The sequence below is a fragment of the Canis lupus genome, chromosome 4 (assembly GCF_011100685.1).
Source record: "Canis lupus familiaris isolate Mischka breed German Shepherd chromosome 4, alternate assembly UU_Cfam_GSD_1.0, whole genome shotgun sequence".
In the NCBI taxonomy this organism is placed as follows: Eukaryota; Metazoa; Chordata; class Mammalia; order Carnivora; family Canidae; genus Canis; species Canis lupus.
In genome coordinates this window covers 3,890,278-3,917,493 of record NC_049225.1, presented here as the reverse complement: position 1 = coordinate 3,917,493, position 27,216 = coordinate 3,890,278, and the positions used below count along the sequence as shown (strand labels likewise).

Here is a 27,216-nt window from a genome sequence, read left to right as displayed (position 1 = left end):
ACTGAATCTTCTGCTTCAATTATCATTAGTCTAATTCTTCATGTCTTCCATTCTCTGGCCATTGTTCAGTCAAAAGAGGGCGATGAAACCCATCAGTGCTGCAGAGAGCATCATAGAACCCCTCCTCTGCATGGCCCCTTCCTTTGTTCCCTTCTTAGTGTTTGACTTGGAGCCCCCAAAATAGCAGTTTGCTAATGAAAATTCCAAATTCCTAGTGATACCCCTCCAGGACGTAAGAAACCAAGATGAATGTACTTTTAGAAAAGCAGTGAACCATTAATATGAAAAAGTGTTTGTCTACCACCCTCCATCACCCCTGCTTCATTAGATGAGCTGTTCTTTCTCAGGGTACATGGTGGCACTTGGTGGTACATCCAGAACTGCATGAACCGGGATTCAAACCCCGCTTCTACCTGTCACACTCACTTTATCAATTTAATCCTCTAGTTTCTTCATTAAAACAAGGATAATGGCATACAGCCCATCATGATTAAATGAGATCCTCCATGCAGAGCACAGTTGATGTTGGTCATTATTAACAGGCAGCTAATCTACTGCAATTATAATGGCACCAGACATTCTGCTATCATAACCCAATGTCTGGGGAACAAAATATTCAAGGATATAAATGTACAGATTTAATGAAAAACAATACTGTAGTTTGTTTTTACTATCATAAACACAAAAGTAAAGGTAGTGAAGATTACACTGTAAACAAAGTTTCAATAATCCTGGGGTGGTCACCTACCCACCCACTCCCCAACAAGAACTCAACCTCCTGTGTCTGCAGAGGAAGATATGGGCAGGTGGAGTACAGAAGCCCCAGGCTTGTCATATACTAGCCACATTTCCATTATCACTGGGCACATTTTCACAGAATTTCACTCTATTTCTTAGTAGTTTAGGAATTACCTTCCATCAATTCAGCTAAGAAAGGAATGGACTCTGGTAGCAAGACAATGTAATTCTCCTTTAGTTTTTCAGCCAGTGCTAACACGGTAATCAGAGCAGCAAATCGAACCTGAAAGGGATAAAGAATCTTAAGCAGACTCCACACTGAACACGGTGCCTGATGTGGGGCTCAGTTTCATGACCCTGAGGATCAGGACCTGAGCCGAAACCAAGTCAGACGCTTACCTGACTGCACCACCCACTCCCACATTTTCCTTAAAAACAAAAAAAAAAAAACAAACAAAAAAAACTATACATAAACTCAAGTGTGTCATTTCAAATTTATGTGCACTGGACTTACTGGCTCACCTGGCTATCAGAAATGATGCAAGCCTGGCCAAAAAGCATCCCTGGCCACCTCAGACAGGATCCCTCCCTCAGAACTCTGTCACTACTACAGTTGTGTGAGGGGCTTGGGCACTGGCTCTGGTCTCATGCTCAGTAGAGAATTAAAAACAATGTATTATGATGTTCTAGTCTGGGAACTTAAAAAAACGTTTGGGTATCTCTCAACATGACTCATCTATGACAAGGAATGCAAGCAGTCATTGGGCACTATCAGTGATTCGCTTTGAAACCAAAGCTGTACTAGTCCTATTTCCAGTTTTGGAATAATAATTTAAATAATTTTAAAAATATTTGGATATAGCAAAATAACTTATTTAAAAAGCATCTGTAACTACCTATGTTCAAACCAGACTTTCTTGATGTTGTACAATCAAAACTAAACATTAAAATACATGTAATGCTAGAACTTTGTCAAGAACTGCAATTTAAAATTTAGGGGTTTGTGAAAATAGCCTCATTGTCCTAATAAATAAATGTTATGATGAAGTTCAAGTAATAAATCTTTTAGTAAAATTCCGCTTTGGTCTGTTTTATTCACTAAGACTCTTGTATGATAATTAAAGAAATGGTGATTCACTGCTAACCAGTTTGAAAACAATGACACTGAGGCATAGAGTTTTAACTTCTATACATTCTCGCATATGTCGTCATTGAGCGGCAACTGCCACTACTTATCTTGCGTTATTCTGATATCTACAATGGAGATAATACACTGCTCTAACTCCGAGGAACATTCTGTGGACAAACTGAAAGACTGTCTCTGGGAGCACAAGGACATTTAAATGGTGCTTAAGAAACAATTACTTCAGGTTTTTTCAAGATTTAAAAGTATTTAGAAAATGTTAGTACTTGTGTCTAATACACTGTGGAGATGGGGAAAGAACTATTATTTATGAATACCCTTTAAAAAAAAAAACCAAAAAATTCTCAGGTTCAATCTTCTGCCTAACAGAGCAACCTCTAGTTCTACAAGACAAGCAGCATGTCCCTGCCAGTTTACCATGGCCCTTTATCCATGACTGCTTTAAGACTGCTTGGGTTGTATGGTGAATACACACAGCTTTGGTACTTGGCAACCAAAGCTCCTACCTTTGGTGAAGAGTCTCTCGTCTTAAGCAAAATCTGGTAGTTCAGTGGTTTCCAAAGAGAGTCATCTGCCACGGCCACTGAAAACTGCGCGATGCAGGGGATCAGGTGCTTCGTCACTCGCTCCTGGAAGTGCGCATCCCCTCCTAGCCTGTTTTCCAGCTATGAAGAGGGAAATGAAGACTTTGAGCAATCAGTCTCCTTTCTGGGTTTGAAAAAATACCCAATGTGACAGCAACAGTCTCAAAAAACAAGGTATAATTCTAGTACTCTCTAGAGCAAATTTACCACCTTTTGGAGCTCAGATTCTCCTAGCCCTTGGCATCACTCCTTTCCCTCCAGCAGAACAGCTGAGAGGAGTTCTTCCATCGAGCAGCCAAGTCCTAAAACATTCTTGATAAATCTAATTTTAGAAATTTAAAAATTAAAAATCTAACCAAGATACCTTGTATTATTCTGAAAAATTCAAAGTAAAACTTGGTACATGACACTATGAAGAGAAGTTCTATCCATTCAAAATGAAAAATCAATTTTGAAATAAAAATTTCATTAAAAAATGCCTGGAGAAGAAAACCCAGCAGCTATAATTGTAGTAGAAATAAAATCTAAACTTTAATAGGGATGGTGGTTTCCACATCATTTGTCAAAAAAGATAGTTCCTTTTGGTTACCTGGTCCACCAGGGGCATCATCAAGGCTTCTGCTCTCTCTTTACTGATAAAATGCTGAGTATCAAATAGGAAAATTTTATACAAACAGTTCAAAATAAACTGTAAGAGCAAGCAGCACTTTTCAGGATCATTGTCAGAGTCAAAAAACGCTTCATCTGTAGATAGGGGAGAGTAAAAGTGAAAAAAAACCACAACTGATTTTCATAATTTAATCTCCAATGTTTACATTCAAATCACTTTTAACACCACAAACAGAAGGGTATTTCTTTTCTTTTTTTTTTTTTTCCAGAAGGGTATTTCTAAAATAGTACATAAATCAATCAGGATGAAGGCACATGAATGGCTCAGATTAAGTGACTCCTTTAAGAGTTAAGATTCTCAGTTAAGATCACTTAGTTTGCCAAGTTCAATTAGTGGCTGTCAAGTCAGCTGTTCATCAGCCATAAAGAATATACCAATCTGAACAATTTACAGTTAGTTTCAATAACTAACAGTAATGCCCATGTATTGTGTTCTCCCAAGTTAGTCAATGGATCATAGCATTTTTCATTACCCTGAAACAAACACTTCAATGCCTGTCAACTACGAAGTAAAAACTTCACCTTCCTTATCCTTATCATACTTCCTGTACCCTGCGTGAGGAACAACAAAGCGAAGTTGTCAACTGAACTGGAGTCAGCTACCAACCTGTTTTGGAGATGTTCACCTGGTTCAAGGTGTCAGCAAAAGGCTTTACCAAGTGGCCAGCAAACAGAGTAAAAAGCCCTTTTAGTTTTTCAGCAATGCAATCCGCCAAATTGTAAAACGTCAATAGTCTGTCCTTAGGGGCATCCTCTGTTTTAGCCCAATCAAACAGCTGAAAGGATAAAACAGTATTATTCTACATACATTGTAACATTTATATATGAGTACAAAGGACATGTGGAAGAAACAAGCTTACCTTGAAGAAAAGGGGCCTAAATGTGACTTCAGAAAGTTTTACAACCATGGCTACTAGACAGTCAATGATAAAATTTTCTGTTTTTCCAATTTCTTCCAGATCACTCTGAAAACAAAAGACCTGACTTATTAGCCAGTTTACTAACAACATCTGGCTCTAAATAACTTTTGGAAGTAAAATAGGTTATATGGCTAGATTGTTCTCTGGTTCTTAAACAGGTAGGTAACTTTAGAATTTGGGAAAGTAGAAATAAGCTTACTTCAGAATGCTGTGCTCGGAAGTCCAGGGCTTCCAAGAAAAATATGGTTAGCTGAGACTGATGGGAGGTGAGCTCTTCCTTCTTCATGATCCCAATGTGCTCTTGCAAGATGCTCATAAATGGACCCATGTGGTTCTACCAGTAATACAGTAAAGAGATGTGCCAATTTTTAATATTCTTATAGTTCGTTAATACTATCATCAAGGAATTAAATAACCATCCTCTGCTAAGTGAAAACTTAAAAAAAATTCAGTACCATATCTTCCTTCCCCAAAGTCTAAAACCCAGTATGATCTAACCTTCCAGTTCTTCTCAATTTGCTTGTACGTTTTATTGATTGCTGGCAGTAAGACTCTGGGTGAGAGTGTGGTAGCCAGTGTCTTCTTAAGGGATGTGACACGGACATTAGCTTGTGAGGCAGAACCCATTTCACTAGTGATTTTCTCCAAATGAACCACCTACAGGAATATAAAAAGAATGATCAAAGCCAGTATGGGAATTGACAACATCTGAACACTTACAGAAGTCAATTCAGATGCCAGCTTCACACAGAATTCCTTTTAAAACCGTCCTTGAACATCTGAAGATAAAAATGAACATGCCTCTTTCCCAAGGGGGAGTCAGGGATGTAGGTAAATGACAGAAGGCAAAAAAGGACACAGAGCATTCAGGCTGATTTTTTTTTTTTTTTTTTTTTTTTAGAGGACAGGAATCCAGAGACCACGAGAAGAGTCAAGTTCTTTTTTACTAAAAAAAATCTAGAAAGCTCCTTAGATGTAGTGGTCCTTTTCTGTAAGATGTCTACTTTTAAGCCCTGGCTACAGAATGTGTGAATCAGCTAAATAATTTTCATCATGGCAGTTAAGGCTCCTAACCTCATAAATGGCAAATGACCGATAAAATAGAACAGAACAAGGATCATTCTGGGGCATTTTCAGTGAGAAATGCCACTTGCCCAGTGCCTGTCTGCCAACTATCCACCGAACTGCAATACAAGAATTCTACTCAAAAAGTTACCTTAGGATTAAAAATCCCTTCATGTTGAAACAAACAGGGCACACTAGCAAAAAGTAATAAAAGGCAGCTCTCTACCAGCCCAATGCCAAAAATCTCAAGGAGGGGAGGGGAAGAAGAAAGGCAAAGACATTTTATAAAAATCAAAAAAGAGATGAGCCTTAGAAGAAAGCAATAACCATACTGATGTCAGAATCAAGCAGGTGGGAGGATGGGAGAGAGAAAGGCACATGTTTTTACTATAAAGCAAGATAGCTTTTCAGAAATAAAAACCTTCTTGCCAAACAGAAACTGAAAACTTAAAGAACAAATAAAATCATCAGATCTCCAATTCTCCCCCACCCCCATATCACGCTGAGGTCACTGTGCTCACCTGAGACAGGACCCCTTCCAGGTAAGGGCTGATGAAGTGTGGGAGGGTCTCCACAACCTTATGCAGGGCTGCCAGAGCACTGAGCAGATAGACCTCACCAGAGAGCAGCTCGCTGGTGTTCTTCATTCTTGTCAGCAATGACGGCATCAGGCTAGAATTAAGGAACAAGAGGTATCGAGTAACAATTAAGAAGAGACAGAGAATGGAAAAGTCATGAAAAATCCAAACTGTGCCTGCCACATCACTCCATGGTAACAGCCTACAAAATGGTGTCAACACATTTTATGACACTAAGAGCAAGAAATCTCCTGATACCCAGTCGTGCAGTCGTTTTTAAAAATACCAAGGTCTTCAATCTAACACTTGCTACCTGTCAGGCACTGTGTGAAAAATCTCGCATGCATGGCACCCCCCCAGATTCCCACGCAGTGGGTATTCTCTTGGTGTCAGAGACGGCAAAGCTCTAACAGACAAAGTAACCTGCCAGGGCTGCACAGCTAATCAATCCCAAACCCAAGGAGAAAGTCAGGAGCATAAGCTTTTGCCCAAACAGCTGAGCCCCTCTAGAGAGGCTTCACCTATCACTTCCCAGTTACAGCTGGCCAAAGGGGAGTGCAAACAGGGACACAACAAACATAAAGGGAAATGATAATGTTGTGGGTTTTAGCTTGAAGAACACATCTTTAACAAATCTAATCTTTTGCAACTTCTACTTAGAAGCAAAAAAGTTGTTACGGTATTATTTTTCAATTTGTACCAGACACCCAACTTGGTTCCGGTCCCAGGTCCCAGTCAGCATACCTGGGAAGCTGAGGGATGGCCAGCGCCTCCAGGGTGGAGGCCACCTCTGCCACGCACAGCAGGGCACTTCCCAAGACATTCTTCTCTTCCTTTGTTTCGGGTGCAATTAGTTTCACAGCAGCATTCAGCACCGGGACAAAATGCCCTGGATTTTCTGCACCAAAATTCTTGCATAAAAGCTTCAGGGTATACAATGCTGTCTGTCTGTTTATTGCTTGTTCTTCTACCATCTTTTTATGCTGCACAATGGCCAAAAGGACTGGAACCAATTTCAGGAAACGATAAACCTGAAAAGATCAGCCAAAATTTTCAAATGATTAAAGCTCAGAAAAAAATAAACTGGTTCACTTTTCCATTTTCACAGTTTGAGACTGCCTAAATGGAAATCAGACCAAAGGTCCTATGCCACACAATTACACACAAGCAACCGTCTCCCCATCTGTTTACCACCGAGCCAGTGTATGTGCTTGTGACCAATTTTGGACATTTATATAAAGTACCCTACCCGTCTGGAGTAAAAGAAGATTAGAATTATGCTGCAGCTAACACAACGTATGGTCCATATTATCAAGAATTTCATTAGGCTGAGATTCCATTCTAAGAACTCTTATCACAATTCCCATTAGAATTAACATCACATTTTAGAAACACACCTCATGGCATTATATTCAGATAATGATATACTTACTTAAATTATCCCACTGGACAAACTTAAGGGAGTTAAATGCAGCTCTTTGATAAAGCAAAGAATGGTAAATGGGTCTGACACACAGTCTTCACTTACAATTTTCTTTTTCCAGGACGTATTCTGCTGTAGCTTATTGTTCAAAAGATCCAATGCTTTCCGGCGGACAGATGGCAGTGGGTTACCCAGCAGTCCTTTGATCACAGCAATGAATGTCTCTGTGGGCAGCAAGGCATTGACCTACACAGCAGTTTCACATTAAACAAAAAAATTTTTTAAAACGGAAGATCCATTCAGATTAAGACAGATTTCTATTCACTGCATAGCTTCTAGGTTCCAGTCATTTTGAGGTCCCCTTTTTATTTCTTAAAACACTAATCTTTCAGGTAGGCATTACTAATCACGTTCACTTAAAAAAGAAAAAAGCCAAAAAACCTGAAGCTGAGTAAGTGAACTGCTTTGTAGCTAGATTTCAAACGGCAATTCAAATGTCAAGGCCAGTGATATTTCTAATATCCCATGTACACTACCTAAAGAGGTATTTTTCTCTTACTCCACTTGAATAAAGTAGAACATAATACAGTATTAGACCACTGACTATTTAATAAAGTATATTTACAGAGGCACATGCGCTTATAACTGGTAGGGAAACAATCATTTTTCAGATGAATTTCTTTCTAGCCATCAAAAGATTCTTTCCAAGAAAAAAACGTGAGCGACATTATATTAAGAAAAGCCGGGATCCCTGGGTGGCGCAGCGGTTTGGTGCCTGCCTTTGGCCCAGGGCGCGATCCTGGAGACCCAGGATCGAATCCCACATCGGGCTTCCGGTGCATGGAGCCTGCTTCTCCCTCTGCCTGTGTCTCTGCCTCTCTCTTTCTCTCTCTGTGACTATCATAAATAAATAAACATTTAAAAAAAATTAAAAAAAAAAAAAAAAAGAAAGAAAAGCCTATTGCTAAGTTTATTCTTAAAGTAAAACTTTATATGTCAAATAGTTCCACAATGACATAAACACAGTGGCTGGGGGGAAACGAAAGCGTACCTTATCTAACATGTCGTAAGCTTTACTCAGCAGTGCCCGCCAAAACTTCACAGTTAGCTTGTCTGCATTTTTCTCCACAGACTGTGCTACTGTGTTAATATAGCCAAGAACGGTTTCTAGCAACCTAAAACAAAGGAGATCCACATGAGAGTTCTGTGCACTATTCTTCCAGCTTTTTGATAGAAAGTTGGAAATTATTTTCAAGTCAAAAAAAAAAAGTAACATACCTCTGTTCAAGGCCTTTTAAAACCTGAGGACCACCACTTTCAACCATCTAATTTTTAAGAAAACATCATTAGAACAGTATGGAAGCTAGTAATAACATCACTTGAGGTAGGTGCAGTGAAACTCAGCTAAGACAATTCAATTCAAACTTCTTAGGGGCTGTTTCTGACATTACAATTTAATCAGGTTCAGTTCGTCCCCACCATATTGTAGCAACTCCATTCCCCTTAGTTTAATTCTTCTATTCATGTTAATGATAACTCTAGATACTTGTGACATCTGTAAAGCACTACAAAGATTCAGAAAAATACAGCTATCTATACTCATTTACTCACTAATCTTATGAAGCACTTCCCTTAGCTCCTAGCTAATTTTAAGACATGAAACACTATAGATACAGGTGTAGCCCCCTATGTATCTCTCCCTCTTTCCTTCTTCTGGTACCCCCAGCCTCACATACTTGAACCTGCCATTAAATGTTGTCAGAGTACACAGCAGTTAGCAACATGCTTTTCTGGAACATGGGAGTTCTGAGGTCTGTCTTTGGGGATTCATGTCAACTTAGTGCTCATTTAACTGCACTCTGTGCTTCCTGCACATAGCCACAGAACACACTGTGGCTGACCTGCTCATCCACCTCTGTTCACTGTGGAGGTTTTGTTTATGTCCATTTCTTCTGTTAGTAAGAATGGTAAAAAAAAAAGAACAAGCAGGCATGTTTCTGTAGAGCATATACCCAAGAAAGAGAAAGGCTAGATCAGAAGAGATGTGTGTCTCTGATTGGACTGGAGACTGCTTTCTCAAGTGGCTATCTGGAGACATTATCCATTTCTGTGGACACAAATAACTGTGTCCCCACAGCCTTGCCACTTCTTGGTATTAAGACTTTTAAATTTTTGCCAATTTGATGGACATCATAGTGGCATCCCACTTAATCTGCAATTTCCTTGCTAGGGAAGGTTATTTTGTTGTATATTAATTGGCCATTTGTGATTCCTCTTTAGTGAATTCATGTTCTCTGCCAGATGTTCTAATAGGAACTGAATTTATCAACTTCTGTCTGTGGCTTTCTTTTCCTTTTGTTTATGGTGGCTTTTTGTTGAACTGAACTTTTAAAGAAATTCTTCACTAACCTCTGGTCAAAATGTTATTTTCTTCTAAGTGTTCCTTTTCACACTGAAATACATTTTTAATCTACCTAAAATTGTCTTTTGTGTACAGTGTGAGATCAGTCTTCTTTCCCCAAATGGAAAGCAAATCATGCCAGTTCTAGTTATTGGACAGTTCTCTTTCTCCAACTACTCTCTAATGCCACTGCCACATTACCACATTTCTTACATACACACAGGTGTGTGTCCAGACAGACTTCAGTAACACTGACCCATCTAACTGCTCTTACACCACCAGTCCTTGGCAAGCTGAAATGGAGCACTGTCCACACTAATCCCTATAAAGCAAGCTTGCAAAGCTAATTATTAGTTCTAGGAGTTTGGTGATTATCATTTCTTACACTTCATTCTTTTGCTCAACAGAAACAGCAACACGACAGGACATCTTTGTTCTGGACTTTATAATGTCTGTCTCATTATGAAGTGTGATATAAACTAGTTTCTGGTATCTTCCTTAGACCAAGGAAGTTCCCATCCATCTTAGATGCTAAGAGGATTTTTTCTTAAATCATAAATAAGTATTGAATTCATCGAATTATTTCTCTAAAAATACTTAAATTATCATATGGTTTCCCCATTGACCTGCTCATGCAGTAGACACAGAACACAGACTTTCTAATGTTCAAACACTCTGATGTTCCCAATTCTTCCTTCTCTTTGTTTTGTTTCTCTATTTCCTTCTTCCTCTCTGTGTGTAAAGGTTAACACACAAACAGGAAAGCATATAAATCACATGTATAGAACTTATTGTATGCAGGTAAAGAAAGAGCCTATAATTATACACTTCAGAATCCTTCCTCTATTTGACCCCCATTACTACCCTTTTCTTCCTTCCCAAAGGTAAACACTGTCCTTACTTCTAAAACCACAGATTTGTTTTGCCTGTCTTTAAACTTTATACAACTGGAATTAAGGTATATTCTTTTGTGTCTGCCTGCTTTCTTTTAGCATTATCTTTATCAGATTCACTCATGTCCATTTATGATGACAGACACTTTATCCACTCCACTACTGACAGACACCTGGGTTGTTTCCAATTCTAGGCTACCACAAATATTACTATTATGTGTTCTTATCAATGTGTCTTAACATGTATGCTAAATATATGCTCATATATTTCTGTTGGGTATGCAGGCATACCTCAGAGATACTGAAAGTTCAGTTCTAGACCACCACTGTAAAGTACACAATAAAGTGAGTCAAATGAATTTTCTAGTTTCCCAATGCATATAGAAGTTATATTTATGCTAACTGTAGTCTATTACATGTGCAAAAGTGTTATATCTAAAAAAAAAATACATACTTTAAAAATACCTTATTGCTAAAATATGCTAACCATCATCTGAGCTTTCAGCAAGTCATAATCATTTATCACAGATCACCATAACAAATAGAATGAAAAAGTTTGAAATACTGTGAGAACTACCAAAATGTGAGACATGAAGTGATCAATTGCTGTTGGAAAAATGGTGCTGGGAGACTTGTGTGATGCCACAAGCCTACAATTTATAAAACATACACACACACACACACACACACACACACCATCTGAGAAGTACAGTAAAACAAGGTATACCTATGTACCACTTGAGAATGGAAATAGTCACAAGATTTATATATATATGTACAACCTAAACAGATCACACCAAACAGTTTATGGTAAATTCTACCATTTTCTTCCTATTATCTTTAAAGGCTAACCTCATGTTTTTATATTTGCCAATCTCTTTTTTACTAATTTAAAAGATAGTTCCCTTCAGAAAAAATAATTTTATCATAAATACATTTAAAGAACACATCACCTTTCTGATAAAACGGGTGGAAGCCAGGAGCTGAGACATGAAGGACACTGACAAAAACTTCAAATGCCGCAGTTGCTTGTTAGTGTGAGTGTCTATGTTAAAAATCTGTAGCATTTGTTCTTGTGATTCACTTTTAGTTGATACCGCTTTGGGAACAGCTTCTGAAAAAGAACAATAACACAAGTGACCTCACTCATCTTCAAGTGGAATCTTTAGAAAAGATATAATGAGCATGGTACATGGGATATAATTTTCTGAGAGGAATTGGTGAATCTGCCACAGCCATTTCCTCCCCTTCTGAATTAGTGAAAGATGTGTATTTATTGACAAAATATCCAAGAGCCCCAAGAAGAGAGCATATAAGACAAAAACAAAACAGAAAAAGACCAGGGCAACTGAGACAAGCAAATGAAAGAAAAAGGTATTACAAAAGGTATCTTGAAATGTTGCCTCCATCCCCAATCCAGAAGCCTAAGAGGTATTAATTTGGTGGCCCACAACAGACTGAAGGAGGGTCATCTCTAGCCTTCAATGTTTAAAAGTTCATAGATGTATGTCCTAAAACTTTGCAGAATCTCTTATCCAAATTTATCTAATATAAAGGGGTTTGAAGGTGCAGTAACTGGGAGTTCAGTGGGCCACTTAGAAAACGCTGTGCTGGAGAGTGACTCAAACTGAAGACTTCCTTCATAAATAGGTCACTACATAGAGCTTTCCAGGCTGGTCTGCCCTGCCAGACCCAAGCAGACCATAGGATCAGACAAGCTGCTGCCTGGCCAAAACAGCTAGCCATCCAGAAAACAGTCCCCATGAAGCCCTTTGTATCTTCCTTCCGATGTTCCCTGCTGCTCTGTTTCAAAGAACAGAGAACTACGAACACATCAAACCCTTTCTCAAACCAGTCTCATTGGTACTGCCATGAATGGAATTTTTTTCAAGACTCACATATACAATAAAATTTTAATATTTAGTCACCAAAGTTGTGTTATCTGTTTTTTTTTCTTCCTGTGTCTTCACAAATATTTTAGTAGGAAGAGACAGCTAGTAAGTTCCTGCTAATTGCTGTCATTTTACTATAATTCACAATGTACACCTGTGAACACTCCACAGCCAACATATCCGCACAAAAACAGAGAAGAATGAAAGCCAATGTGTGAGGAGAGGCAAACAGAAGTCCTACTTTCTATTTTCCATAAGGATTTGGGAAAACACACAATCATACACTTAAATTAAAAATTATTAAGCTACTTACAAAAAACCCTTCTAAAGCTGTACTATGTGCTCCAAGGATAACCTGCATGGTCTTCTGCTTCTCTTGAGCTTTCAGATTAAACAATAACTAACACCTGATTATGCTTACCTTCTTTTTCCTCTGGCAGCTTTATTAAGTACTGGAGAATATTCATCAAGCTTTGTATCTGGTGTTGGACACTGAATTCACAACAGACTGAAATCCAAAATTCAGTGTCTGCCTCTAAAATAGCATCCTGTATAGAGAAGAGATATAGGTAATAAAACCACACCTATCAACTTTATATTAATAACTACAAATTAAAGAAATGTTTTAAAAATATTTCTTAGCATGCAGAGGATTACATATTGTTCCTTACAGTCATGTGTATCAGTAGATGAATGAGTTACTGAGTGTCTTACCTAAAAAAGCCAATTTATGAGAATTATGTGGGCATAATTCTAGGATCATCTGCATTGCAATTTCTAGCAGAACTAAATGTGCCCCTTAGAGTAAGTCTAGATCTATTCCCAAATCCTATGTCTAAAAAGACATTTTTTGACCTATAAGTTCTGCCCTCATCTTTCCAAATAGGGCTCTTTAAAACAATCACCAGTGTTGGAACAATTTTAATGATACTGACACTCCTCCCTTCCCCCACAGAAAGCCTGCAAAACCATTTTCAAGAAACATAGTTTAATCACTTTACAGCTGTACTATGTTAGGCTTAAAATAGAACCAGTTAGCATGTACTACAGACTAGTTCCCAGAAAAGTCAGATCACCCACAGAAAGTGATCTGTTGCTACTGAGAATATACAGAGTGCCACAGGCTCTGAAAGCAATTGTAAAGAACATCAAAAATATCTTTAAAAACAGTTCTGAGCAAGTACTGTTAAATGATAGACATGAGCATCACTGCCCCACACATAAACCAGGAAGTATCACAAAATGTGTGTGAAACATCATTTCCTTCTAATCACCCTGTCTTACCCACTGACCTTTTCTCCATAGGCAGCCACCAGCACTGTCTTAGTGACATACTGTTCAAAAAGCAGAACAAGGAGAATCCAGAGGAATCTTTCTGCACCTAACGTATCAACAAGTTGAACAAGGATGGGCAGGCGCCTGTGCTCTGGAACGTGTGGAAGTGCATCCACAAAGACGTTAATGATTTTCACCACGACACCTTCCACGTTTCTTGTGACTTCTACAAAGTCTCCACCGTCGGACTGCAGAATAGCAAGCAGGGACAGTGAGTAGGAGCAAATAACCCTTCACAAAGAAGCTTTTAGGTGGACACGGAAAGGTATTCATATGTGCCTCCAAAAAGTCATCAAAAGAATTTGAATAATCAAAAATCTATCAGTAAATACTCAATAAGTATAGATTATGCCCCAGGTACTGTGTGGCCCCAAGGGGAATGGGAAAGTCTAGGATGGGAGCCTGGCCACAAAGAAGATTTATCATCTGTATGAACAAGATTCACATGGGAAAAGATAGCAACAGGAGGTACGGAATGGTAGATGCCAAGTATGTGGCACTTATACCAAGTTTGCTCTCAGGCCAGCTGGGAGCCTGCGCAAATCAAGGCCTGAGAAGAATGGGTATAATCTACAAAAGCAGAACACAGAAACGGCTAACAGCTCCCTGATGCTTTTAGAATAACATGCAAACTACTTAACTCTGGTACTAATACTCCAACAACAGCTGTTGAATGAAAGAATGGAACGAACCAATACCCTCTGCTTCTCCATGTCTTAGCACTTTGCACTCCACAAATCCATCCATATTACATTCTTCACATACACAACTGTCCACAATCCCAGACCCTGCCACATAATCAAGCAAATCCTGTCCTTCTTCATATCCATTCAAATTCTATTTTTTTTTCTTTTTAAAGATTTTATTTATTTATTCATGAAAGACACAGAGAGAGAAAGGCAGAGGCGTAGGCAGAGGGAGAAGCAGGCTCCAGGCAGGGAGCCTGATGTGGGACTCGATCCTGAGACCACAGATCACACGCCCTGAGCCAGGGGCAGGTGCTCAACCGCTGAGCCACCCAGGCGTCCTTCAAATTCTATTTCTTATGAAACTCTGTGGTCCTCCTGGCCCATACATACTGCCTTTATTCTGAACTCTTCCAGCACTGACCTATTCAACTGGCATATATGATACTGATGAATACAGTTATTTTCCTTTTTATATCTGTGTCCTGTATTTGCCAACTTGTTGGACACAGAAAATATCAACCTAATACCAAGATTAAAAGGATATGGTACTGATGGTCATCCCCGGAATGGTCAATAATGTGAGGAAGACATGAACAACAGGTAGTGGTAAACAGAAGACTCAAGCAGATAACCAAGCTCTTTCATCTTCAAGGCTGCTTTTTAGTTTCAAATGGTTCAGCCTTATTGGCAGAGACTCAATCATCTCTGAGTACATGGCTCTTAGAGAACACTTGGAAAGTGTTTGTTGAATTGTATATTAACAAATTTGCCACTCTAGCTCTAAAATGTCTTATCTTCAGGCAGCCCAGGTGGCTCAGCAGTTTAGCGCCACCTTCAGCCCAGGGCCTGATCCTGGAGACCGGGGATCAAGTCCTACATCAGGCTCCCTGCTTAGAGTCTGCTTCTCCCTCAGCCTGTGTCTCTGCCTCTCTCTCTCTCTGTGTCTCTCATGAATAAATAAAAATTTTAAAAAATAAGTAAATAAAATAAAATGTCCTATCTTCATTGACCTGAATAAGGTATTTATTATCCAACTGCAATGTCTTGAAATATACAGCAAACTTAAATTCACTGTCAGAGTAACATTAAGACACGTATAGTTACAGCCTTTTAGCACAGCATAACCAGCTATACATGTTGATTCATATTTTTGGAAAGGACATTGTTACTAAGACTAATTCTTAGCTTCACTATTCTGAAATTTAAGAAGCCCAAATACCTGAGCATTTCACAAAGGCTTTTAATGTCACTTATTTACTACTAAAGTTTCACACTACATAAAAATTTTAAGATTAAAAACAAAAAATACTGGGGAGGCGGGCGGTTTTGTGTGGCTCAGGAGGTTAAGTGTCCAACTCTTGATTTCAGCTCAGGTCTTGATATCAGGATTGTGAGTTCAAGCCCAGCACTGGGCTCCACATTGGTTGTGGAGCCTACTTTAAAAAAAACAAAAAACCCCTAATGACGGTATAAAGACAGGTTACCTGAATAAGTGCTGGAATAACCATTTTCACGGTCTTGTTAATAACTTGAAAACTGTAAGTATCATCTAGGCGCATGACATTGGCTCCCATAAATGTAAAAATAGACATGATATTGTGTAGAACTTTATCCTGAAAGAAAACACATCTTTCAACATTTTCTATTTTGAGCACACTAAATTATCAATGATTCATTATAACCCAGCAATAAAAGAAATAATCCCATTTAAAAATGGGCAAAGGATCCAAAGACATATCTTCAAAGACAAAGAAATGGTCAATGAGCACATGAAAAGATGCTCAATATGGGCAAAATCCAAATCATAAGATACTTCACACACACTAAGATGACTTAAAAAAAAAAAAAAAAAAGACCAACTAGCAGGGAGAATTTGGAGAAATTAGTATTATAAACTGCTGGTGGGTAGAAAATTATATAGAAGAGAAAGATCAGTGGTTGCCAGTGCAGAAATTGTAGTGATAAGAGGGAATGAGGAGTGACTGCTAATGATTACAGTGTTTCTTTTTTGAGGTGATGAAAATGTTGGGGATGTAGACCATGTGATATTTTATAAATGTGAACTTACTTTAATCAGTGAATAGTATGCCTATTTAAATGGGTGAATTTTACGGTGTATGAACTATATTTCAATAAAAACAAAAATATCACTGATTCTTAATTTTTCTTAGATTATCAACTCCCCTGAGGGCTACTAACTCTTTCCCAAGAAAAAAAATCCTGTATGCATAAAATCTGGCACATGGTATTAATATACTGAAAGACCACTAGAGCTCACAGAGAACTCCAGGTTAAGAACCTGTGACCTAAATCCCCAAGAGGAAAAAAAATTTCACTTTCTTCAAAAGATATGCTTCTATAAGGAACATGATTTCCTTAACTGAGGTAGTTTGTTTGTTTATTTATTTATTTATTTTTAACTGAGATAGTTTATAATCAAATTACTTTTTCTCAACTCACTGGCTGAAGGCTGTCTGAGGATAATGGGATGGTAATTTTTTCAAATAACATGAACACAACTGATTATTGGACAGTTACACCATGCCACGCTGTGTTGACTATAAACCATAAACTACCAGTCACATCCTCACCAATAATCCTATGAAGGTCACTATTACTCCCAAGGACCCAAATTAGCAAGATCAACCAGCTCATGCTACCCTCCGCTATTAAGAGACAGGGCTGAAAGTACCACCAGTAAGACCCAAAGTCCACTGAATTCAGACCAGTGAGCACTTACACATTTCTAGTGAAGAAAGAAAATACCTAAAATATTTGCTGAAGTCTCAGATCATTAATACTTACAGGAAATATTCCAGCAACAGTACCCAAAAGTAAAAGGGCATGGTGATGGGTCTGTGGCATCTCTGAAACACGGATGCACTGAACAATCAATTCCACATTGAACTTTTCCTCATCTAGAACATCTATAGTGATGCGAAAGAAAAAAAATCTCTAAGTGGTAGGTACATTCACATGCAAAGCAGGTAATTCTTCTACCCTTTCCTTCCAACAAAGTACATACCCTTTGATATTTTGCCACCATCTGGAGAGAGTTTTTGGCAGATGTTGAGCAAACAACTAAGAATTAATTGTTTGGTGTATTCCATATTTCCCTGCTCCGGCGGCAGAGGTTCTAAACTCCTTCGGGATGCCCCGGAAAAGAAATAATGGGAAATGAAAGTTACACAATTTCAGTGATACATTAATGACCACTGTCCAGAACACATTTAATTAGGAATAACTACAATATTAACATTAAATGTAGTCATAAAAAAGATGTAAGATCTGATTTTTTTCTCATAAGAGGTGCTTAAAGTCAAATTTTAACTCTCCTCCCTGTTGCACTTTGCATCAACCTATTTGAAATTGTAGAGGACAACCTTGAGGACTACATTGTTTTTCAAACAAAAGCAAATATCCACAATACAACAGCATACACTACAGTTCTTAATCTGGTAAATTACACCTAAAAAAATATAGTAAGTTTCACACTGTATCTTTAAAGTAAAGATGCCCCAGGGACACAGTGTTGAAAATAAAGATGTAGACCCTAAGGGGAATGGTCATTCACTATACAACACAGGAGATCATTCATTCTGGGGCACTGGCAGTGGGTACCAAACACCTTTCTTTTAATCTTTCAACTACAGTACTTAACTTGCTTTATTTTACAGACTAGTTAAGCAAGAAAAGACTATATTTTAAAAAGAAGATTAAATAAGATGTAAATGAATTAGAACCCTATTCTCTCATAGATCAAAAGCAAAGGCAAGTGTCAGTACCTTGACAGCAGGTTAAAAAGAGTCGGTATCAGTATCTGAGGATTTTTGAGTTTCTTTTTGTGCTGCAGTAATTCTAGGATGAGGGTTACTCTTTGCCAGTAAGAACCTCCAACTTCCTGAACAGATTCTAGATCTTGTAATTTTCTGGGAAACAGATAAAATATTGGAAAAGCAAACACTATCAATAGAAAATAAAAATTATCACTCATTTACGCCAAAGTGACAGATATCAAAAAATCATAATGGTTTCGTAACATTCAAGGTCTGGGGAATAAACAGAACGTTCTCATCACACTCCTCTTACTTCTGCTGCATTTTTTGTCTTCTTGTTTGCTGAATTGTGCCCAAGGACTTAGTTTTGTCTGGTGGTTCCAGTTCTATTCTGACTTGTTCAGCATTAACAGAAATCTGAAATATGAAGGAAGAATGATTGATGATACACTTCCATGGTATAAAATTAGAGAAATAAATGTTGACTTAAAAAGATACAGTGAAAATGTCCATATCCACTTCACATTTCCCTAGGACTCTAATGCCCAAGTCAATCTCCAAAGGCAAACACCACTGACAGTTTCTTATGTATGCTTTTCCATATCCCAACAGCTATATAAAGATGAAAACAATACCAATACCACAAAAACAGGAGTGTATTATACACACTGCTCTGCACCTTAATTTGTGTCACGTAACGAATCTTAGAAATCTAAGAAAATATGTTAAAATCCTAAGAACTGCTAAATCGGGATACTGGGACTTCCCCATACTATTACCTATTTTGTGAACTTGTATTCTGTATTTTTAAATAACAAAACAAATGGTTGTTCTGATGTACAACTATGTACAAGTATAACCTGTACTGTATTTAACATCCTTGTATAAAACAGGTAGATCCCATCTAACCTTAAGATTCAAACCAACACACATACCTAACCTGGTTAAAACTATAAATATTTCACACAATAAAAATAGCGGTGAAAACCTTTAATTTTGATTTTGCACTTGTCTATGAGCTATTTGTCCACAATTCTTGTTAATGCTAACATCTGACTTCTAAAAGCCCTGGAAATCAGAGATTTTCAGAAAGTTTGCAACTTACCCCTTTAAAAACACTGCTAATGGTCTGAGCACAATGTGAATTTTTACAATTCACCAATAAATCAAACAACATGCGCAAAAGCTTCTGCTGAACTTTTTCATCTGATATAGCTGCAAAAAATGGCTTTGTAATCTAGAGGAGGTAGAAAAAAGGCAATTGAACGCAACAAACAAATGTGAATTCCAAAAATAACCTTTATATTGTTCTTTCTTACAATGTAAAATTGTTCCCATTTTGTCAGCTAAAATGCAGTTTTAATCACACATGTACACCATTCAATTTTGCAAAAACAGGACAAATAAATTCCTTTTAAAACATGCCCAGTCCACTTTAGCTTCTCCAAGTAAAAAAACTACAAAATTTTGAGCTTGAACATATTTTAGTTTCTTTTTTATAACAAATTTTGTAAAGATTTTATTTGTGAAAGAGAGAGAGAGAGAGAGAGAGAGAGAGAGGGGTGCAGAGGGAGAAGCAGGCTCCATGCAGGGAGCCCGATGTGGGACTCGATCCCAGGACTCCAGGATCACACCCTGGGCCAAAGGCAGGCACTAAACTGCTGAGCCACCAGGGATCCCCCTATATTTTAGTTTCTGAAGAAAGTCACTGACCTTTTCAAGAGCTGTTATCTGTATAGTTGGCATTCCTGTGTAAAGTTCCTTTGTTGTATACACGGCTTGTATAAATATATCTAGACTCTTTGGGTCCTTATGTAAAAGGGAAGCTGAATATTCATTATATTTTCCCAGAATAAGATGTAGAATAATGGCCTCATCTTTCAGGACAGCTGTTGGCTCCTTCTGGATCTTTTCTAACAGTTGTTCAACCATAGGCAACAGCTGAGAAAGCACCATCTAAAGTTTGGGAAATTGATTAGCAAACATTTATCCATATGATATATTTTTGCTTGTTTTACAAAGACATCCAAAGATATGATGTTGCAAGACTGGGAGCTTAGCCAGTTTATAATGATCAAAAGCTCTAAACCCTTCAGAGATGAGTAATTTATGGGTGTCCCAACACTTTTTGACAACAGGAAATACAAACTAAAGTTTTAGACTACAATAATAAATTCTAGCTTTCTCTAAAATACCACGTTTCACCAAATAAACCTTCAAAGTATAATGTGAGGTCTTTAATGACTAAACCAAATGCTAGCAAATTACGGCTTATGGGCCAAATCCAGAGGACCATCTGTTTTTGTAAATTTTATTTCCTGAAACACAGCCATGCTCATTTGTTTACATAACTGGCTCTGGCTTTCACAATGCAATGGCAGGGCTGAGGACCCTCAGAAAGACTGTGTCACCCACAGTGCCTCAAATATTGACTATTTGATCCTTCACAGAACAAGACAGTCAATTCCTAGTTTAAACTACAAGGAATGACACAGAGCTGATAAATGCCATCTGTTTGCTCCCACCAAGAAAATCTAATCATGTGGTTTTCACTGCATTTTACCCCTGTTTTAGTTCTCCAGGTTGTAGTCAGTTCAAGACTGTGAAGCATCTAGGCATTTTTGGAACACTGCTGCTGACACATGCCATCACATAAACAAGTGCTCCACAACCTCCTTCTCTGTTATCATAAGGCCTTCCTGACTACGTAATGAAAGCTATGGATTTTCCCACAGAAGAATGTTTAACCACATACATCTTACAAATGAACAAATGATTCTGGAATCTTCACTCTTATGTCCAAATACATTACCTTGTGGAGGATTTTCACCAAAACACACAAACCGTTTTCTCAGCAGTGCACCTTCAGTGTTTTTCCCTTTTTTAAAATCACTTCAGATCAAGAAAATGATTAAGTAGGGAAAATACACAATTTTAAAATGGAAAAAAAAACCCCACCAATATTTGCTTGTTTATGTTCTGTACCTGTTTCTATACCAACACTTCCCCCTCCCAAATCAGTAAGAAAATTTTCATTTATGAGTGCATATTTGTAACTCCTGCAAATGTTTTCCTCAAACATGAGCAAATACAATAGTATTTTGTAACATTACATGGAATGTACAAGCCACTTGCATTGCACATACCTCATTGTTGACTTCCTCAAGTACTTTCACCAAATCCTTTGCAATGTAAGATGGGCAACTATACACACAATTAAGTAGGTTTTTCAAAGTTTCAGATAACTTCTGATAAGATTTCAGTTTCTTTTCTCTCTGTAGTTCTTCAAATAAAGCAGCTAAATCCTAGAAAATCAAAAAAGAAAATTGGATAAAAAAGAGTTAAAGAACTACAAAGGCTAAATTTATTAATTATGGAAGATTCTCTTCCAAATTATGTAATACTAATAATCATTTTTCATTTCCCCTTGAAACCTTAACAAAACGGTATCAATACCTCTCAGCTTACTATTAAAACCCAAATACTGGCCTTTTAGCCAAAGAAAGCAAAGCATAACTGAAACACTGTACTGTTATCTTTTAAAAAATGGAAGAAAGACGTGCAGACATTGACATTAGTTTCTAAATTCAATGACTTAAGTCAATCAAAATTCCTATAAAGCAAAATGTCAAGAAAGGATGAAACTGTTGATGGGTATACACAGACATATGCATGTAATCAATCTTCTTTGCTGATGAGTTTACCTGAGCAGCATAGGTGGCATCTGAGGTGATCTCCTCTGTTTTAGGAACCAAATGATCTATTACCAGATGGAACCGAGACACCACTCCACTGAGGGCCTGAAGACAAAGAATGGAGGCCCTTCGTACTTCCTTTACAGGGCTTCCCAGATTAATGAGTAGAGATGTCACCACTAAAACCAAAGGGAAAAAAAATTAGCAATTAGAAAAACAAAAATAGTATCAAAGGGTAGATGTTGAAGTTTTCCCCCTCACTGAAATTCTCTCCGAAGATTCTAGCAAAATGTTAGATACATGCTAGTGTATCCTCCTGAAAACACACAAATGAGAGCAGCACACCCAGTGTGTACACACACACACACACACACACACAGAGGAACTATCATATCTCAGTTTATTTTGGAAATGTATCTAAATTAAAGCATTCTTTTAAAACTGTATGTTTCTCCACTGTATTTTCTGTATTTTTTAAACCAGTATCTTACTGGTGAAAGTTCACCTGCTGCTTGTCTTTCAGCATTAAAACTGCTATAACAAACATCTCTGTACATATATTTTTCCAAGTGTGCAAACTACCTATTGTGCATCATGCTTTGCAAATATTTTGTCCTTAATTGAGGTCTGAGTTTCCAATGCAGAAATAAGTCCAATTTTTCTTCTAGTTTTAGAAAGGCAGGCCCTCCTCACTCTCAGTTGTTCAAGTGTCTGTCTCCATATTTAGAGAGGCCACATGTCCTGTTGTCTTCTAATGCTAGAGCTAAGCTGGTTTGTTTCTTTAATGTAAAACCTTTAATTCAAGTCAAATTTTTGTCTAAGGAATAAGGTTGGAGTCTTTTTAAAGGAGAACTTTTTAATGTTTCCAAATAGCTAGCCAAATGTCCTATTTAATAATCCACCTAAGAATTCCACAGCTTTATCATTTCTACATTCCATCAGTACCTGAAATAGCTACTTCTGCCAGCTACTACTTCTAGAACCAGCAATGAATTTAACAGGAATGCTTGTTTCCCCAAATCTGCAGTGAAAATGCTAGCTTTTGACTTGAGTAGTTTTATTATGTTACTCCTACTTTGTTGTCACTTAATTAGAAGTAATTACTGATTATCTAATGCCTTTTCAGTTCTTTGGAAAACGATAATATGAATTTTCTCCTTTAACACTGATATGGCCAGTTAAGAGTTCATTATTCTGAACCAATGTTGTGTCGTTGGAATGAACTCTATTTGGTCAAATGCTTGTTTTTTAAAAATATGCAACACTCAATTTGCAAATATTTTATTTAGAAATTCTGCACTATTCTTCAAAGCAACTTGGCTTATGGTTTTGTTTTTGTCTGTATGCATTGTCAACTTTCAAAGTTATGTTCATTTTAGACCAAGAATTTGGAAGCTTTTCTTCATTCCATACCCTGCTCAGTTTAAAGGCACTAAAAAACCTGCTTCAAAGATATATGGTAGAATGCATCTGTACAATCAACTGGATTGGGGCTTTCTGAAAGGATGATTCTGGTATAAAAAGACACCTAAATTCCTTTGATGATAATTATTTACTTAAGCTTTATCCCATGCTATCTACTGAGATAAACTGCAGTGACTTTTATTTTGCTAGTAACGATCCATTCCATATATTCCACTTCTGGAGTGGTAAGAAAGAGCTCAACAAGCTTTTGAACTTTTCTGAAAAGGTAAACTGAAAGCTGGAACTCTTTCTTGGTCTCTGTAATGGTAATTTATAAAATAAAGTCAGAAACAAACACCTGTAAAATTGAATTCACACAAAGGGCAGCTTCAGGCCAAGATACTATTTCCTAAAATTCCCTGTATAATTCAAAACAAATTCCAGTACTAAGCACTAGAGTTACCACATCCAAGTAACATACTGGAACTCAAGGGAAGCAAACACTACCTTATCTAAACAATCAGCTTCTAGGAATGTTCTTCTATTTAAAATCGATACGACTTCATTCTCCCAAGTCATTTTATTTAGATTTAAAATAGCATATTTTACATAAAAATTGAACAAGATACTGAGCTTTGGTTTTATAAATTTACCATATTGTTTGGGTATTAAAAAAAACCAAAAGCAGTCTACATCTTCTTACAAGCCATGTTAAGTGTTTACTTGTCTAACAAAATTTGCTACATGTAGGACTGACCTGGAATCTGCACGGAAAGTAATAAATGGTGGTTAGATTCCCAAGCCACTGACAAAAACTTAATTCCTGTAACACAATACTATGTTAATGCGGCAATTCCTTTTTCTTTTTTTTCTTTTTTTTTCTTTTTTTATGATAGTCACAGAGAGAGAGAGAGAGAGAGGCAGAGACATAGGCAGAGGGAGAAGCAGGCTCCATGCACCGGGAGCCTGACGTGGGATTCGATCCCGGGTCTCCAGGATCGCTCCCTGGGCCAAAGGCAGGCGCTAAACCGCTGCACCACCCAGGGATCCCGAATTCCTTTTTCTTTTGAATAGCGTTAACATTTTTTGTAAACAGATTAAAAGGAGTACCAGCCATCACTTCCTAGACCTTCACAATGTACAGAGAGAAGCTCACTGCATACACCAAGTGGCAAGCGCGGAGGACAGATGCCATGGCTAAATGACCTCCCACTTTAGGCCCCTGGGGACTCTAGTTTGTTCCTTTGAGTTTCCCAGTAAAACAAGGTGCATCTCTCCTGTTTTCAGAAGAATATTGTGATATTTGTAAGCGGCATAAATGCAAAAGTACTTTAGAAAGAAGGAAGGTGACAGATGACAAGGCAGCATGGGTAGGCAGGGAGCCTATCTTGCAGCAATACTGGGGAAAAGTTAAGTCTTTTGATCCTGGAGACATACATTCTTCAGGAACCACTGCTTTTGATACTACAAGATAATAGACATTCCATACTTAATTAGGAAATCAAAATAGTTATGACCTCTAAATAAGATATATATACACCTTTACGAATACTCCCAAATATATATATATATATATATTTTTTTGATATCCCACATTTAACAGAAAATAACCATTTTAATAAATCATGCTATTTCCATACAATGGAATAGTCTGCAGACATTTGCAAATAAATTTTCATATTTACTATTAATATATAATAATGCTTGTAATAAAATACTTGCAATGATACTTTTGTTAAAGAATTAAAGTTTAAAAAAATGTTTAGGATGTCTTCTTACCCAAAGGGAAAAAAAAAGTAAAATGAAAAAACCTAAAAATAGGGACTGTAATTTTAAGTAGTAAAGAAATAATTATATTCATGGGATTCTTTTTGGTAAGTAAAACTTGAAATCTCTATGTGTATATTACCTAGTATTTAACAAAATTTTGTTTACAATTATACTTATGTGCTCTTTCAGAGAGCTAATGAAAGATAAACATTGAGAAATTGTTCTGGGAAAAGCATATCATCATTCACTTTGCTTTCTCAGAACATTTATAAAGAGCAATTTTTTTTTGAGTTAATTTTTTTTTTTTTTTGAGTTAAAAGAAAAATCTACAACACTTTCAAATTTCTCAAGGGCTATTCTTAGTCCTTTGACATTAAAATCATTCCAGCTTGAAGTATCAATCATATCCATCATCCTTATCAGTTCTCTCACCTTTAATAGCTATAGGGCTTAATTCTGCCAGATTCATTTGTCAGTAGCTTGTAAGTACCTATGTTTTAAAAATTCTGCATCTTTTGTAAAATTTGCAAATTTCATTTTTTCAAAAATAAAATTTTGGGGTGTTTTTATTAGTGAGTGCCCAACTTGAAAATGCCTTAACACCTGATAAAGGAGACAAATTCAAGAAGGTTGTCTGAGCAGAGACCCATCTTATAAGTAGTCAGGTGAATATAGAATTAAATGGCCTGGCTTCTCCCTGTACCGCTGAAACTCAGAACATGAATAGGTGGATATTAACAACCCATGATTAATCATTTGCCATTTCTACTATCTGTTTTGGTGATTAAAAGTAGCTTGTATAGGGGCGCCTAGGTGGCTCAGGTCATGATCTTAGGGTCCTGGAATCGAGCCCCATGTCAGGCTTCCTGTTCAGTGAGGAGTCTGCTTCTCCCTCTCCCTCTGCCCCTCCCCCACTGCTGGTGCAAGTGCTTGCATGGGCTCTCCCAAGTAAATCAGAAAAATCTAAAAACAAACAGACAAGAAAGTATATAGTTTATACATACAAACATAAATTACACATAACACACAAATAGCACGGTAAGAGTGAACGTGCTATGAGCACTCTATTAAAAAAAAAAAATCAAAAAGAAATTCTCCCAACTACAACTTACATAAACCACATATAGAGAAAGCATTAAAATTGGTCATGACAGAACACAACAAGCTACTCATAATACCTGGAGAAGATAGAGATGCCAGCTGATGTTTATTCTGTACCTTCTGAGCAGAAAGCATCGCACAACCTATATAAAGAGCTTGAGTTTGTAGTGCTGTTTTCACACTGCAGTTAAGTGGATTTGAAAGGCTAGATCCGTATGTCCATAAAACAGAAAAGAACTTGAATAACTGAAAAACGTCTTCTAGATGCACCTAAATTAAGCAAATAACAGTGAAGTTTAGTTTTTACTCACATTAAGTTGGTTCCAACTCCTTTTTTCACTACTGTACAATTACAGAAAACAATCTCTTGCAATGATTTGCCTGTCTCATGACTTAAAATTTCCCACACCTATTTTAACCAATGAGAAGGATATAAATGAATTCAAAGGACTCATTGTAACGTTACATTTGAACACAATGAACAACAACATGAGAAATAAGATAAGCAGAAAACCAAGACTTGTGATGCTGGGGAAGCCTCATTAGGCAAGCATTCCAAGCTGGAGTGAGCATCACCGATGGTGCCACATGCCACTTGAGAGGGGCCAGTCACATTAAGAAACAGAGACTTTACTACCAGACCTGGCAACACAGAGGTCACTGAAATTTCTTAACTGAGTTACATACGTTAACTCGCCCCTCTGAACGGCAGTTTCTCACTGGTAATGAATTAACAAACCAAACAGATTGGGCTGCTATGATTAGTAAATACATCACTAGTAGGCATGGGGCAGTGATGGGGCATGGGGTATGACGACAGCACTACTTCACAGGGCCTGTGTGCATTATCACACACTTCATTGTTTAAAAATCTACTTTCATTTTCAGTAAAAACAGCCATAACTCAAATGCTCTCCTATAATTTCTGAAAGGGAGAATATGCCTAAAAAAGATGAGCCCAGTACCTTTATGAAAAGTTTCATCATAACCCTAAAATGAATGGCATCAGCACCACTGAGTATCATCTCAAAGAGCCCAATCAGCAAGCGCAGATAGGCTCTGCTGTCTTCTTCCAGTTGTTCAGGATTCCACCATATATCATCTACATGGACACGAAGAAAAAGAGAAACGAAGCACAA

At 37.5% G+C, this 27,216-nt stretch overlaps 1 protein-coding gene across 1 annotated transcript in view; it reads right to left on the bottom strand.

The window, feature by feature from the left end:
• HEATR1 (HEAT repeat containing 1) overlaps nucleotides 1-27,216 on the bottom strand; it is a 46,025-nt gene that overhangs the window by 327 nt on the left and 18,482 nt on the right. The window contains exons 19-44 of the mRNA XM_038533827.1: nucleotides 27,043-27,179; nucleotides 26,155-26,347; nucleotides 21,812-21,981; nucleotides 21,254-21,412; nucleotides 19,821-20,063; nucleotides 19,213-19,344; nucleotides 18,421-18,524; nucleotides 18,117-18,260; nucleotides 17,357-17,475; nucleotides 17,137-17,258; nucleotides 15,816-15,944; nucleotides 13,600-13,830; nucleotides 12,729-12,855; nucleotides 11,369-11,529; nucleotides 8,400-8,446; nucleotides 8,173-8,296; nucleotides 7,227-7,367; nucleotides 6,443-6,729; nucleotides 5,642-5,792; nucleotides 4,554-4,712; nucleotides 4,255-4,389; nucleotides 3,996-4,100; nucleotides 3,743-3,911; nucleotides 3,056-3,210; nucleotides 2,389-2,547; nucleotides 913-1,021 (exon numbers count right to left, since the gene is read on the bottom strand). Coding sequence (XP_038389755.1) covers nucleotides 913-1,021; nucleotides 2,389-2,547; nucleotides 3,056-3,210; nucleotides 3,743-3,911; nucleotides 3,996-4,100; nucleotides 4,255-4,389; nucleotides 4,554-4,712; nucleotides 5,642-5,792; nucleotides 6,443-6,729; nucleotides 7,227-7,367; nucleotides 8,173-8,296; nucleotides 8,400-8,446; nucleotides 11,369-11,529; nucleotides 12,729-12,855; nucleotides 13,600-13,830; nucleotides 15,816-15,944; nucleotides 17,137-17,258; nucleotides 17,357-17,475; nucleotides 18,117-18,260; nucleotides 18,421-18,524; nucleotides 19,213-19,344; nucleotides 19,821-20,063; nucleotides 21,254-21,412; nucleotides 21,812-21,981; nucleotides 26,155-26,347; nucleotides 27,043-27,179 — 3,912 coding nt within the window. The remainder of the gene's footprint in view (nucleotides 1-912; nucleotides 1,022-2,388; nucleotides 2,548-3,055; nucleotides 3,211-3,742; nucleotides 3,912-3,995; nucleotides 4,101-4,254; nucleotides 4,390-4,553; nucleotides 4,713-5,641; nucleotides 5,793-6,442; nucleotides 6,730-7,226; nucleotides 7,368-8,172; nucleotides 8,297-8,399; nucleotides 8,447-11,368; nucleotides 11,530-12,728; nucleotides 12,856-13,599; nucleotides 13,831-15,815; nucleotides 15,945-17,136; nucleotides 17,259-17,356; nucleotides 17,476-18,116; nucleotides 18,261-18,420; nucleotides 18,525-19,212; nucleotides 19,345-19,820; nucleotides 20,064-21,253; nucleotides 21,413-21,811; nucleotides 21,982-26,154; nucleotides 26,348-27,042; nucleotides 27,180-27,216) is intronic.